General features: G+C 39.6%; 1 protein-coding gene and 1 pseudogene across 1 annotated transcript; one reads left to right on the forward strand and one right to left on the reverse strand.

Annotated features, from left to right (window-relative positions):
* Positions 1 to 15,763, forward strand: part of LOC139744709 (uncharacterized) — a 69,491-nt pseudogene that overhangs the window by 11,706 nt on the left and 42,022 nt on the right.
* On the reverse strand, positions 10,947 to 14,962 carry LOC139744702 (torsin-1A-interacting protein 1-like). Its single transcript, XM_071655125.1, has 2 exons — positions 14,865 to 14,962; positions 10,947 to 12,278 (listed from the first exon to the last, which is right to left on the reverse strand). Exon 2 carries the CDS (start codon positions 12,276 to 12,278, stop codon positions 11,049 to 11,051), a length of 1,230 nt encoding a protein of 409 aa, XP_071511226.1. The 5' UTR covers positions 14,865 to 14,962; the 3' UTR covers positions 10,947 to 11,048.

Genomic DNA, 15,763 nt, shown 5'->3' on the forward strand with positions numbered 1-15,763 from the left:
ACATAAATACATATTCATACATATTCATGATCATTTACTATTCATGAGCTCATTAATATTCATTAGCTGTGGAGCTTTCCACTGCTCCACAATTCACTATTGCTATTGCCACTCCCATTCACAGACTATTATATCTCACACTCATACATAATGCATGTACATTTACATAAATACATATTCATACATATTCATGATCATTACTATTCATGAGCTCATTAATATTCATTAGCTGTGGAGCTCCACCGCTCCACAGCTCCACTGCTCCACGAGGTGCGAACGGGTACATGTATATACTACTCACACGGTGTTGCCTTTGTTGGTGCGATAACTATAGTTCTTAGGACCACCGCAAAGCCAGGTTTGAATGAACTCGCCTTCACCAAGTTCATCCGTCAAGTCACCAACGAAATCGCCGGTTTTGGGGTCGTGATGTTGTACTGTTGGGTCTGTTCTAAAGACTACACTATCAGTGTCGTAATACAAGACCCTATCGTTCAGCCTCTGCAAGACAGAATACAATTTCAGTCGCGCCAATGCCGTCGTGAAACTGGCTATTATGATATTTGTGTTGACGTTGTGGTCCACGAAGCCTTCGGCTTGATTGAAATGAATTTCTACCATGTCGTCGTTTAGAACGAGAATGTCTTGTAATTCGATAGTGCGATCCTTTAAGAAATCTAACAACTCAGCGCTGGTTTTGACAAAGCGCGTTTGTTTCAGATTTGGTCTCTCAGCAAATTTCCCCCACAGCACATTAACAATGCCCTTGGCAATGGCGCGTAAACCGGGGTTTTTCGCGATGTTTTTAGAGTCTAATTGAATTCCCTCATGGGCCAAATAATCTCGAATGTATTTTTCACGTTCTTCTTCAGTACTGGCATGGGCGGGGTAGCCTGAGGCTTCCTGCTTTATTTTCATAAAGCTGTCTATATACTGCGCAAACAGTCCTCCCGTTCTTGTTTTGGGATCGTACACTGTATACCTGTCAAAGTGTCATACTTCGATCATTCGGAGTTGCGTATACCCCATCTCTACAGCTTTTTTCAGTTCCTCCGATACCCACACGCCTTCTAACTCACGCTCCCTATCTGCGTGCTTGCAGGGCCCCTGATTCAAGGTGTCTGCACAGGTCCTGCATAACTCTTTGAAAGCATTTGCACCTTCTTCGACGCATTCCCATTATGGATCTCTCTTAGTTGACGTTGAATCAGACGGTCTAATTGACGGCTATCGTGACAATTTCAGCGTTGTTGGTAGCGTGCACGGTAGATAGCAGCGTTCAGGATCTTTGATATCATTTGCAGCTTTTTGAAATCGTCGACCGGTAGCGTTATGCCTTTTTTGGTTGGAAAATGCTTGCCTCCCAGTGTGAAAAATTCTCGGATATCAACGTAGACATTTTCCTTGAAGACTTTGACCGTAACGTATCTGATTTTCTTCGGCGTTGTGTTAATGGGGAATTTGCATACGTCGTAGCCATCACAATTTGTACCCATTTTGCTCGTGTTCCAGACACCTGCCTCGTCGGTTCCAGACGCTGTCTTGTCTTTGTCAATTTGTCCATTTCCAGACGCGTTGATTGTATTGCCATCTCCCCTAAAATCACGATCGCGACGTTGTTCTTGTTCCATTATCCCGACTGGTTCGGAGTTGGCCATAGTGTCTATTTGAAGTTCACCTCTGTTGGCTTCATTATCCATGCCTGGCAGTGCTGCCGTTGAACGAGTATCGTAGGCATTGCCGTAGTATGAGAACATGTTGACAGCTTTTCACGTAGCAATTCCTTCAGGGTATTCGAATGCTCCGTTCTTTTCGGAGCTGAGTTTTTATATCCCCATTCCGAAACTATTCTTAGTAACTGTACGTCGCTTTCCAAAGTTATGCGATGATGTCATACTTTTTAATATTTCTGTTGTCATTATGTATTTCTCCATTTTGTATACATTACCCTGTGATTGTGCAAGGATCGGTCAGAGAGCATGTCCGAACTCGTCACGGGCTCGAGTCCCATTTTTATGTATTTCTTTATTTTATAAGTTCTTTTGTCTTTGATTGCGCAAGCGGCGGTCAGAGTGCACGTCCGAACTCGTCACGGGCTCGAGTCCCATTTTTATGTATTTCTTTATTTTATACTGACTTTTGTCTTCGATTGCGCAAGCATTGCGCAAGCGTCGGTCAGAGGACACGCCCCCATTTTTATGTATTTCTTTGTTTTTTAAAGTTCTTTTGTTTTCGATCGGGCGAGCGTCGGTCAGAGGACAGGTCCGAACTTGTCGGAGTGACGTCATCAAACAAACAAATGTCATGAATACGATTGCAATCGTCATTATGACCATTTCGACCATTGCCTTCGAAAATATCTCTCGATGTGAGAACAAAAGAATATGATGAAACAATGACGCGGATTCTTAAAACAATAGCATATTTTTCATAATTCATTCTTCATATTTCATATCGATCCATAAATATTCATATTTCATAATCATCATTCATCGTTCATATCTATAATTCATATCTCATGAATATTCATCTTTCATTTTTCATATTTCATACATTCTTTTGTTCTTTCCTATTTCTATTGTTATGTAAATATCCATAATTCATATCTATTATCATAATTCATCGATTTATCATAATTCATATCATAATCCATCTTTTTATCATAAATCATATCATAATCCATATTTTTATCATAAATCATATCATAATCCATCTTTTTATCATAAATCATATCATAATCCATATTTCATAATTCATAATTCTTTTGTCTTTTCATATTTCTTTTGTTCTAGAACAATAGAAATATGAATCATATTTTTATGACGCTATACGTACACCTATACTACTTGGGAACCCTGCTCAAAATAACTGTCACGACAAAAACTGGATTCCGCGACTCAGAGAGATATAAGCGGGGACCACTACACTAGCTGCATAGTGCAGTTCACTGAAAGGGCAGACGACATGGCTTTATCTCCAAAGTTCCTGCATAAACTTTTTTTCTTTTTTTTTTAAAGTGGGGAGGGGGGCAAAATAGGAAACTTATCAAGTGTTTTACGAGATATCTTTATGGTCATGTGGCATAATACATTTTGTTTGTCTGTTTGTTTGTTTTTATTGTTCCATAATCCACATTTCAACAAATACATAAACCATAAACATAAGAATACAAAAGCATGTATGAATTGTCTAGTACAGCTTTTAAGACAATTTAACATGTGAAATCTGAGGAATCTACATAGAAGCATTGCTTGCAGGGTGTAGATTCCCAGATGCGGATGTGAGATTAATTCTTACTTAATATATGCAATTGAAGGAATGACAATTTGTGAATTGGGGAAATATAAACGTCGAAGAATAGAAAAGAAAAAGAAAATACAAAGAAAACAAAGTCCGCTGCACAAGACTTCTTGAGAGTTGCGTGATCACCCAAGCGCGGTACAAGTCAGATACGGTGTACAATAGCAGAAATACAAAATATGCACAAAGGAGGTTCAGGAGATAATAAGAAATCACGAGCGAGGCACATGTTACATAATCGATAATGACAGTAATACGAAGTATGAACAGAGAATGTCGAGGAGGATTGAACCTATAAGTATGAATTTAGATCTCATGTCCGTAAATCTCTTCATATACAAGTGTAGTTGCAAAAATGTGTTCGTATAGAGTCCGTATCTGAAATAGCAGTATAGAAATTGCAGCTTAACATTATAACAATATACAAGAGTATTACACCTGCACTATAGTTATATATGCACAGTGCAGTTTAACAAATATGATATGCCTGCAAGATAATACAAAATGTTCTCAAGAGATTTAGTAGTGTAGAATATGCAGTGGCCTCTCAAGTGATGCAAATCTCCATTGACAACTCATGTACTATAGTCACAAAAAATGTAACACCCCCCCCCCCCCCCGAAGGAATGGAAAATGTCAGAAGTTACAACTGTACAACTGTACAACTGTACAACTGTACAACTGTACTGTAAATCAAACAGCCGTCCCTGAGGTACATGTACAGTACATGTAAGTATTGTGCAGTGCTCATTGAACAATCCCAACTTCTAGCCAGCTTGCATGATCAAGAGAAATTACATGTAATTCATTTTTCTGTGGACTGCTTTGAAGTATATTTCAATGACATGAATTGTACTACATGTACCAGTTTTATCCCATATTCATCACACCCTAAAATGCACTGTCCATGAGGTATAAGCTGCACATCTTGAACCTGAAACATTTCTTGTCCATAAAAAATGGAAATTTGAGAAATCACTGAAAATGGTTTTGGGCAAGTTGTAAAAAAAGAAAAAAATAAAGTTTTGTAATGTCCTGAAGTAAAGTCATATCATTACATTTTCCATTCACAACTCATTCTTCACTTTTCTGTCATGCTTTCACACTACAGTTTATCTCCTCTTCCTCCTCTTATACATTTTCTCCCTCCTCTCTTTCCCTATACATGTATCTCTCTCAATTATGGTCCAACCATCAGGCCGATTACTTCTCTGCTCAATGCATCCACTGTGTGTGTGTATGGGGGAGCGGGAGCTACAGTAGTACGTGTACCAATGTATTCCCCTCTGAAGCCTTACACTTTTATACTACCTTTTCCATTCCTCACTCTGGTCTCAAATATTTTAGGGATTTCATTGTGTGCATGCAGCACCAAGTACTCATGAATATGTATTAAATTGTGCTACATGCACAGCTCTATACAACTTTTGTACCTACACCAGCTGACATGGGTGTTTAAGAAAGCACACAATTTAGTAGGCCTACCTGAACATACAATACTGTTACAGTTCATTATTCTGAAGGTTCGTTATTCCAAAGATTCGCTATTCTGAAGGTTCGCTAATCTGAAAATGAAATGTGGCTTGTTATTCCGAGGGTTCATAACGAACCCTATTTTATTTTTGGATTAACGAACCTTCGGAATAACGAACCGTATTTCATTTTCGGATGAACAAGCCTTTGGAATAGCGAACCCTATTTCATTTTCGAATTAACGAACCTTTGGAATAATGCCACAAATGTTCAGATTAACGAACCCTTTTTCATTTTCAGATTGAGGAACCTCTAGGTATAGAGAGTTTTTGTGTTTCAGAATAACAAACAGCACCTGAACATACAATTACACGGCTCAACATTATCAGTGGCCTGGGGCCAATAGAATTGGTGTTGGGCCAAGAGATAAATTTTGTGCCCCGTAACTAAAATTCAAAATAACAACTAGAGTGTTACTTTTGCTTTTATTTTGGACCAATAGAATTGAAGATTTAAAGATTTCAGTGGCCCAAAAGAGTGTCGAGCCCTGAATTAATTCACAGTGACAATGTCAGGCAGTCAGAGCAGCAAAAAAGTAAAAACAAAACAAAACAAACAAACACTGCATGACCATGATGTTACATGTGCCAACATAACATGGTTTATTCACACAATTATTCAAAACTGCCTGAAGTATCAAATTATTTCATTTTGGGGAGATGGTGATAGCTCAAATGCAATAATGGTACATACATGTATGGTAGCTTTATTTTCAATGTGCAATGTAATAGAGAAGAGTTTGATTAATTACAGAATCATGCAAGGCATGGCTATTTCTATGTTTGACTTTGTCAGTCACTGTCAACTAGAGGCCTTGGTCTGCACAAGATGTATGACTGTCAGTGAAACAGAATTAAGTGTACTGATACATATGACACCTAGTGGAAATTGGCAACTGACAATAAATCCAAAACTACGTGTAGATACATTGTATACTTGGGTGACCCGCACCTCGTCATAGTTAATGTTTGCCCATAATTGAATCACATTTCGCCACTGAAATTCTTTGAAATCCAACTCACATACAGGAAAAATGCTGAAAATTCCAATGGAATCACAAGTTCACTGATCGATATTGAAAATTTGCAGCTATCGTCGTCAAAGGCGAACGATGCGAAAAAGTTGCGCGCTAAGGAAGGGGCCCGCAACTCGTCACCCGCTCTCCCATAGACTTAGCACGTAAAAGACGTGTGCGGGTGACCGTGATGTTCCCATAGACAAAGATGCGTGCGGGTGACATATAACACGTATTCCTATAGCCCTATTAAAATTTCACATTTTTGCGAAACACTGTTCGGTTTTCACCACAATTTGCTTGGTTGTGGTAGCCCTGCCAAGTTTCAAGCGTACAGGACACAGTCCCGGGCATACATTTTTGTTCAGTGCGCTCAAAACGATTTTAAGCGGGGTGACGGTATTCGGGCCCCTGACGAGGTGCGGGCACCTGGCTATACACTGTATCCGCAATTTAAACTCATAAGCATTTTCTTTGACTCCAATGTTGATTAAAAATGTTTTGTTTTAAAAGTGAGATTGCAATTGTATCATGGCTCTTTATTCACTGTTCAAAAGATGGTAAGTGTAAACTTCAAATCCTGATTATAACAAGGAAAAGTAGAAATTACGCGGTGCGTAATATATGTCCCCGCCGGAAGTAGCATTTTGTAACAAAATGTGCAATATAGGTAAAAAATCAAGGTCAAAGGTCAAAGAAGTCAAAGGTCAAAATTCTGTGTGAAGTTTTGAAGCCCTCAACTAGTGCCCTCATATAAAGCAAACGGAATCGAAATCGGGTTAGAAATGGTGAAGGAGTAGCATTTTGTAGCAAAATGTACAATATAGGTCAAAAATCAAGGTCAAAGAAGTCAAAGGTCAAAATTCTGTGTAGAAGTTTTGAAGCCCTCACCTAGTGCCATCACATAAAGCAAACGGAATCGAAATCGGGTTAGAAATGGCGAAGGAGTAGCATTTTGTAGCAAAATGTACAATATAGGTCAAAGGTCACAACTGAAATTCTGTGTAGAAGTTTTAAAGCTCCCATGTAATAATACAATACATTTATAAGGCGCTTAATACCGATGTTTCTAAGCGCACAGTTTACCGGAAAAATTAATATCTATACCAGAATAATACCAAAATACCAAAATACAAGTACAAACATACCAAAAAAAAAAAATAGATACAGTGTATAATTACGATAAATAATGAAAATCAAAATCAGTGTGCACCTCCATTGACCGACCCACAACTGGACTATTCCAAAGAACTATCTACTAAAAAGATAAGTCTTAAGTAAAATCTTAAACTGATTAACGGAAGTGGCTTAATGTATATAGGCGGGTAGAGAATTCCAGAGAGAAGGGGCAATTGTAGAAAAAGCACGATCACCGTATTTTGTGGAAGTACGTGGTCCAGGAGTCAATTGCATTGTAGAGGATGAACGGAGGGATCTTGAGGAAGTAATGGAACGTAAAGAAACAAGGTCTGTGAGATACCTGGGGGCTATCTATCTATACCTGGGGGGGATACATGTAGTGCTATCATATAAAGCAAACAGAATCAAAATTGGCTCATAAATGACAGAGAAGTAGCAAATTGAACATTTTGATCACACACGGACGCACAGACGGACGGACGCACGGACGGACGCACGGACACACACACGTACGGAGCCTGTTTCATAGTCCCCTGCTCGAACTCGTTCGGCGGGGACAAAAACATTCTGTGGGTTACACTTAGCCAAAACATGAGATGGAATCACCATACAATACTGATTTTGCAGACCCACAATGAGATCATTGGGACCGAAAGAATTTTCCAGTTATAATGAAACCTCCTTAAAATGAACATAGTGACTCAGGGAAATAATTTCAGTATCACAGACAAAATCCTCTCATACTAAAAAAGATTGGCTTGTATACGTACATCCATATTTATTATATAATAGGATTTGTCTGTACATGTACCTGTTAATATCTCTTGGTGAAAGAGGTTTTTTTTCTTCTTCTACTGAAAATTGAAATAAACATTTATATTCCTTGGTTATACACGTACATATGCAATATATTTGTAAGTACCTTTAACAACTGCATGTCTTCAGACATTCTTGTCATTAAAATGTGGAGAAATTCAGAAGAGGATTATTTCAGAAGGATAATTAACAAGGTTTTGTTTTACAGTTGTTCAGTATTTGTAGTGCAGTGTGATCATCATACAGATTGTGTGACAATATACAGTCTGAATAACACTGATGTAAGGAGAGAGCTGGAGATACATGTACAGGAATCCACATTGTACAGATACATTGCATCAACATACTCTTGTATCTTTGATATTTATAAGACATACGATGCAGAATCAACCTTGGCTTACAATGTTAAGTAGACCTCGCATAAGTCGAATAATTGGCTATTAAAGTCGAGGGTGTTTTCAAGTCCTCTTATCTTCTAGTATTCTACTGATCTTTATATCCCTCATAAGTGAAACTTTCTTTAAGTCAAAGCAACATGTACAGTATTTCTTCAATCTAAAAGGATTCGACTTTAGGCAAGGTTGACTTTACATGACCAGCACACAAACACACAAATGCTAAGTTTGGATGAATATCGTGTAAGCATTAATGTACGACAGTGATTTGTTCAAGGGTCAATACAAATACACCTGGACAAATAATGTATGTACAGTATCATGTCACTGCTTGTACATGTATTTACTATATCAGTTTGCATTTGCATGATAGACCAACATAATCAACAGTATCGAAGGCAAAACAAAAGCACAAAAGAAAGGCAATGGAGGCCCATCAGACTGAAGCTAACCTTAGCTTCTAAACCATGGGATGTAGAGAAAACACTACTGAACTACAAATGTATTCCCTGTGGAAGTTGCCGAGGAAGGGGAACACAAACAAGCTCCGGCTTATTCCAATTACTGTATACGCTATAATTTTCGCGTACATAAATTTTCGCGAATTGCCGCTGTCACACATTTTCGCGAGTGGTTAAATTCGCGATTGGGGGACCAGAGAAAATATGAAGTGGCAAAGAAAGTGTGAATTTTCAACTTACTAGCAAATAAGAATGATACTAGTTATACACTGCATGAAAAAACTTACCAAGCTCTGCGAACTAGTAAGTTGGAATTCAACATTTTTGAAGTGGTTAAGTCCATCGTACTAGATTTCTGACGAGTGGTCCCCTTGCGATAATGGATTGGCTCTCTACAGTATTCGTAAGTAGACGTGGACGTGCGTAAACGTAAACAAGCTGAGCCAGTATGGTCTGTTCGGTAAGCCGTGACATGGTATACTAGTACTGAAATGTTCGTATCATCAAGGCAAGGGATTCATTTTGGAAAGTAATATTTTCGCGTGTTGTTAATTTCGCGAATAGCTCCCGACTCGCGAAATTCGCGAAAATAAAACCCACGCGAAATATATAGCGTATACAGTAATAAACCAGGACAAATTGGAAGCCATCTGAGCTGAAGCAGTGGATTGTGTGTGATAGAGATATTACACGAGGCCAGATCAGGACTCAAAACCTTCACTCATGAGCACATATCCAGCGCTAAAGTGATGAAACAGATTGCGTCTTGCCCACCTTGGACTATTCAGAACATACATCTGTACACTTTTACACGAAACTGATTAATGGAATCTGTTGTGAGTCATGCTGTTGAATTGAGAAGCATTTATGGGTCCATGATAAAATTACATCCATTGCAATGAAAAATGAGGGTGGGTTTGGGGTAATTTTGGGGAACATTGTATCCAAATGTGAATGGCAGATTGAATTTGAAAGTTCAAAGTTGATATCACATGACCTTTGACAGTGTGCTCTATCAATGTAAAACTTGTACGTTCACACAAAGAACCTACACTTGTATGACTCAAGCTTGGTTGCATTTGACAATTGCATTCAAGAATTATAGACAGAATGGTTTAATGTACACTGTTGTAAGTGGATTATATCAAAGTAAATAGCGGAAGTTTGATGACCACCTAGACAGAGACACAGACACAAAAATGGAGGGAAAGCAAAACCATAAGATGTACTACATGTATGTAGATTCACACAGCGCACCTACATGTACCAATCAAGATTGGTGATACATTTGTTGCTGCTCACTAAAATGAAGACATGGACAAGGCAATACCAAGAAAGACTTAGATGATCAATTTGACCTTAATTCATCCTTGGCCATAGCATGTCATCTCGGACAGCTCCATGATAAAAAGATCCCTTATAGTATGTGCATCACATTTGGAGAAATGGCTTCAAAGTCACTAAGCTTGACGCAAGAAAGCGGTGCAGGTAAAATGCGATATTTGTGATGGATGAAAAATGACGGACAACACGCAGACGATGTGCAGAGGCCATACAGATCCCCTAGCCCACCTCCGACAGTTGGCAAGAAAAAAACACAACAAAGATGGGCTATTGGATAATATTTAAAAAAATATGCATGTATAATGGTAAAAACTGATCTTGTATTGGCTTTAACATTTTTTTTCTTTGAAATTGGAATGGAATATATGAATACAAGTGCAGTAGATGTGATGCCTTGTTTTCTCTGGTACTTACAGTAGTATGCATACATGTACAGTGCACTCCCGTTACAACGAACACGGTTATAATGAAATTTCGTTATAAAGAAGTAAATCTTCTGGTCCCAAAATTATCACCATTAAAGTCTATGGTGCAAAATTCGCTTGTAACGAACACGGTTATAACGAAATTTCCGTTATAACGAAGTCTTTTCCGAGTGCCAAAGACGAAGAAAAACAAAAGAAATATGCTCCGTTATAACGAAATGCAAATTGCTTTCAAAAATACGTAGCGGAACAAGCATTTTAGCGTCTCTGCATGGGTGAAAGCTTCACACCAGTGTGTGTTCGCTCCTTGTGTCATGCACAGTTTCTGAGGGTAACTTGCGTTTATTATTGTAATACAGTTATCCCATCACATTTCACATAGCTTTCCAGTGTATGATGAGTATTCAGCAAACATAATATGATATAATACGTGGTTTCCTTGTTTTCATTATATATTGTATTTGTTCGGTTATAACGAAATTTCGTTATAACGCAAGAAAACTGCCGGTCCCGAGCATTTCGTTATAACGGGAGTGCACTGTCTGTCATGACAACACCAATGACTGTATCTTGAATATAATACACATTCAAGTATATTCACCCCAAAACTGCTTGCAGTCTACTTGATGAAGACAATGTTATTGGACACTCTGCTGTGCATAGCCATTATTTTATCACTAGAAAGTTCCTCTGGGCATTGTGACCACACCTGTGCAAGATGCTCCTGAAGGGATTCTTCTACAAGTTTTTGCCCTGCATCCAGTGGCAGTGTAAAATTGAGTTGAACTGTAAATATTAGAACTGCATCTTTGTAAGGGGCATATTCATTGTCACAGTAACTATGGAACAATAGAATGGAGCATGCCGGAAGTTTGTCAAAATCCTGAATAAGTGCTACTTTTTTACCCTTATCAAAGTCTGTCCTTAGTTTGGTATCCATTGCTAACTTTGCTTGGCCAGATTCTTTTGAGAAATAATCACTCCCCAAAATCTCCACAATACTTTCTTCATTAGTACTAAATACTCTAGAAAATAATGAAGCTATAGCTGATGAAACTCTGCTAAGTTTCAGCGAATTAGACTGTGCCACCAACATCAAAACCACTGGTCTAATGGGGGACTTGACTCCTCGCACATGGCTCCATGACGGACCCACAATAAGGTCCCAAAAATTACTGTCGATGTCACTGTGACTTTGCTCAAGGGATTCTAGCTCCAGTTTGAGTCTTTCCCAACGCTCTGACATTGGTACTGTGCTAATTTCTGTGCTAATGTCAGCAGTATTGGCACCAGCATCATGAAAATCATGACTGTCAAAGAAGTATACCTTTAATATTATGACAAGAACAATAAGAAGAAGAAATGTGAGTACAAAATAACCTACACAGTTCCTTTGCTTTACATGGTTTTGCTTGTTATCAGGTAAAGGTTGATGTTCATACTTCCCCTTTGACTCTTCCATTGTATCATTTCGGTTAGAACGATGCATTGCAGGAGAAGCCGACTTTTCCTCTTCACAATCATCTTTCTCTAAAGTTCTTGTGATGCCCCTTCTTCTCGATGCTTTAGATAGACTATCACTGACAGTTTCATTTCCATCCTCGTCAGTTGCTCCACTGATGGTAGTTAGGGTGGTGTCTGCACCAGGTAATGTATCCATGCCAGATGGTGTATCTGCACCAGGAGGTGTGTGTCTTCCATAACGTGTGTTGTCATGCTCAGATGAATCAGTCTCGGACCCAGAGTTCTTTGCATCATTCTCAGTAGCTGTAGTTTCATCATAGTTTGGTCTTGATGAACGCTTTCGTAAGTTGTAGCGTTCATGATTAAGTCTAGGTGAACTTGGCATCTGCATGTAACAGTAATAAAAAGAAAAAGAAACCAAAAAATTTTGAAGTTAGTAACCAATGTTCTATTCAATTCTACATTCTATACAACTTGTACTATGAACTGCATGCATTTGCAACAGGGAAAAAAAAAACCAGAAAAGGGCCTGTGATTATGGCGTCTTCTTCTATGGGTGCAGTTGTCAACTGATATGATGTAGATTCAAGTAATGCTACTTCATATTTTGATATGTAGGCCACTTAATTACAGAAGCATTTTTGGGTGTAGATGACAAATACATTGTACAGAGGAACCAAATGAAAATGGGATCCAGTATCCCATTTTCAACAAAACAAGATGACAGAAGGAAAGAAATTAGTTCAGCCAATTTTCACATTTTGCTCTGCTGCAATTTAACTGTGCTTGTTACAATACATAAAAGTAGGTTCATGTGTTAAAAAGTGTTTAAATCCTAATGAATGTGAAAGGCAATCTTCAAGTTAAGGCTCATTCTATAACTAGTCAGCTACAACATATCCATACTTCCTTCTCACAACTGTGCTTCTTGCTCTTTACATACAACAGATTTTGCAGTACAGATGTCCTGTGGTGAGCACACACACATACAACTATATTGTAGCATTCAGTTGTACTGTTCACTTCAAGATGTCCACACCAATCAAACATACAAGTGTGGGGTCAATGTGCAATATTTGCAGCCCTTTATTTTCCTAATTACATGTCATTTGATACTGCCGAAGTGCTACTCTCAGTTTGCATATGAATTTCCTACTTACTTCCTGAATTAATGCCAACATGTACATACACATGTGTTCAAAGAGTGCAGATACTGTTCATAAAATGTATATTATGACTATTATAAATCAGTCATTCATCCAGGCCATGTAAGTCATTCCACACTATTTTTGCATGTTATCACCTATCAGTTCATACGTAAAGGTAAAGGCACGATTGCACGAGTAGTGAAGTTACTTACAAACACAAAGAAAGGATGGACAAGACCACACTAGTCTAGATTATGGAAGGACAGACTACTCGTCACAGAGTGTGATTTGCAGTTTGACTTGATGGCATAGCAGACTCGCCAACATCAAACTCACAATTGGTACATTAAGACAAGTTCTCGGCCTGGGCTGCGCCACACAACGGCCATGGGTACTGCTGGTACTGACGATACTAAAATTACTTACGATACATGGCCCCACCCCATATACCATGGGCATGATGAGATGTGTATATGGTAACCAGTATGATACAAGTCAGTTCGGGAAACCCACTCACAAGGGGGGCCCCTCCTTATAAGTAACCCGTCCCCCTTATAAGTAACCCCGTCCCCCTTATAAGTAACCCCCGGGGCACCCCTTATAAGGAGTCTCCACGCTTTTTTGCAATGCAACGCGAAAATGAAAGGACTGCGGCAATTCGCTTGATTATGTCCATAAAGCTTCACAAGTTTCCTAGTTACTCACAAAATTTGAGCAAAATCGGTTTGAGGCATCATATCTAAAATCATGGATTTAAATGCGATGTCAAACGACCCATGCGAATGCTGAAATGCGAGCGATTACTGGCGTGAGTGTCGCCAGGCGCGGCGGCGCGGCAATGCTTGAGTGCAGACGTGGCGACTGACTCAGTCGCCACGTCTGCACTCAAGCATTGCCGCGCCGCCGCGCCTGGCGACACTCACGCCAGTAATCGCTCGCATTTCAGCATTCGCATGGGTCGTTTGACATCGCATTTAAATCCATGATTTTAGATATGATGCCTCAAACCGATTTTGCTCAAATTTCGTGAGTAACTAGGAAACTTGTGAAGCTTTATGGACATAATCAAGCGAATTGCCGCAGTCCTTTCATTTTCGCGTTGCATTGCAAAAAAGCGTGGAGACTCCTTATAAGGGGTGCCCCTTATAAGGGGGGGGGTTACTTATAAGGGGGACGGGGTTACTTATGAGGGGGACGGGTTACTTATAAGGAGGGACCCCCCTTGTGAGTGGGTTTCCCGAACTGAAGTAGAGTCGAGACTACCTACATTTGTAGACCGTGTGGGGGCTTACCATAGATCATGTAGATGGTCTACCATGTCTCAACGTCAGATAAGGAAAAAAAAAAAAACGCCCACCGTGAAGAGACACTCAGACGTAGATAGTCACACTGAGACAGACACCGAGATCACCAGCACCATCGCATCACCATCACTATCATCGGTCTATTTAGATAGAGACCGCACTCGTCTAGTGAGCCTGTATTTGAACATTGTTTTTTTTTTCTCAACAGAAATCCATCAAAATGATGAATTTAGACAGATAAAGCCCACGTATAACGTAGAAATGCGTGGACATGCATGATGATGGCGCACACACACGGTACGGCTTTCGTTTTTCCCCCAACTGTGCTGTGATAGCAAACTGATAGTAACTGACACCTGTGCGTATAGGTGGGACTACAATCTATTAAACCATTGTCTAGGTCTAGTCGTAGAACTAAAACCACTCCAGAGATCAATTTAGCATCGTAAAGTTCATCATGTAACTCGAGAATTACTCGATACATCTGAACCAAACAGATTTAGCGCAATAGAAACATACTTTGCTGTCCTCGTCCTTCCTTTTCGAGCTTCTGTAGTGTAATTTTCATGAGCTCCACCAGTTTGTACAGCATTGAAAGTTCGCCGCGGCCGTGGATGGCGAGCATGTAAAAAGGAAGAGCGTCCAAACCTGGCGAGGGGGTACGAGGCGAGGGGCACAGAACTCTGTCTGAGTTCTATGGATCGTCATGGAGGGGACGTACGTGCAGCTAGTGGCGGTAGGTTGATGATCAGCTGCGCCGCCGCCGCCCCGTCGTCTCTCGCACGGTCGCGCGCTGTGATCCATCCGTGCACTTCTCTGCATCAGCGCTATTTGGCTGTACTACAGTCAGGGAGGTGGGAATTCCCAACTCCCTGCTATTTTGAGCAGATGCACAAACGTGTAGTGCACATGTACTACTTGCACGTTGCGAATTGTCTGGTCAAGAGTCATTGTTTGTTTGTTTGTTTGTTTTTTAATGTCTATATTAACTTTCAACATACTGTAGCATAGCCACCTGTCGGTTGGTCACTCCAACAAAAGCCATCCCACGCACGCGGTCCTTTTTTTTTCTTTTCGTATTTAAAGAGTCGCAGCGACATCCCATAGTCTTGTATATACAGTTGTATAAACAGAGAAAATGAATTGTGTGGGTTGCTTTTGTTATCAGACACGAGGCTAGTTAAAAGGTTATGGATCATAAAAGGTTAGTGGAACCTCTAACACAAACCTGCAGTCATGCAGGCTGGCCTAGCTGTTCATTTTACCACTTCCATTGCCAGATCTCATCCACATCAATAAGACATTCAGTGTTCCTTCATAATAATGCTCAAACTTGGAAAAAAACGCAACTTGTCAGTGTTTGTAAAGTGGTGCTGAGTCATGCATGACATTTAATTATCAACACAGGTACCAATGGA

The sequence above is a fragment of the Diadema antillarum genome, unplaced genomic scaffold (assembly GCF_040938485.1).
Source record: "Diadema antillarum isolate AM-2024a unplaced genomic scaffold, OU_Dant_1.0 seq00001204_RagTag, whole genome shotgun sequence".
NCBI classification, from domain to species: domain Eukaryota; kingdom Metazoa; phylum Echinodermata; class Echinoidea; order Diadematoida; family Diadematidae; genus Diadema; species Diadema antillarum.

Coding starts and splice junctions, on each gene's coding strand:
- LOC139744702 (XM_071655125.1), bottom strand. CDS start 12,278: ATGCCAAGTTCACCTAGACTTAATCATGAACGCTACAACTTACGAAAG.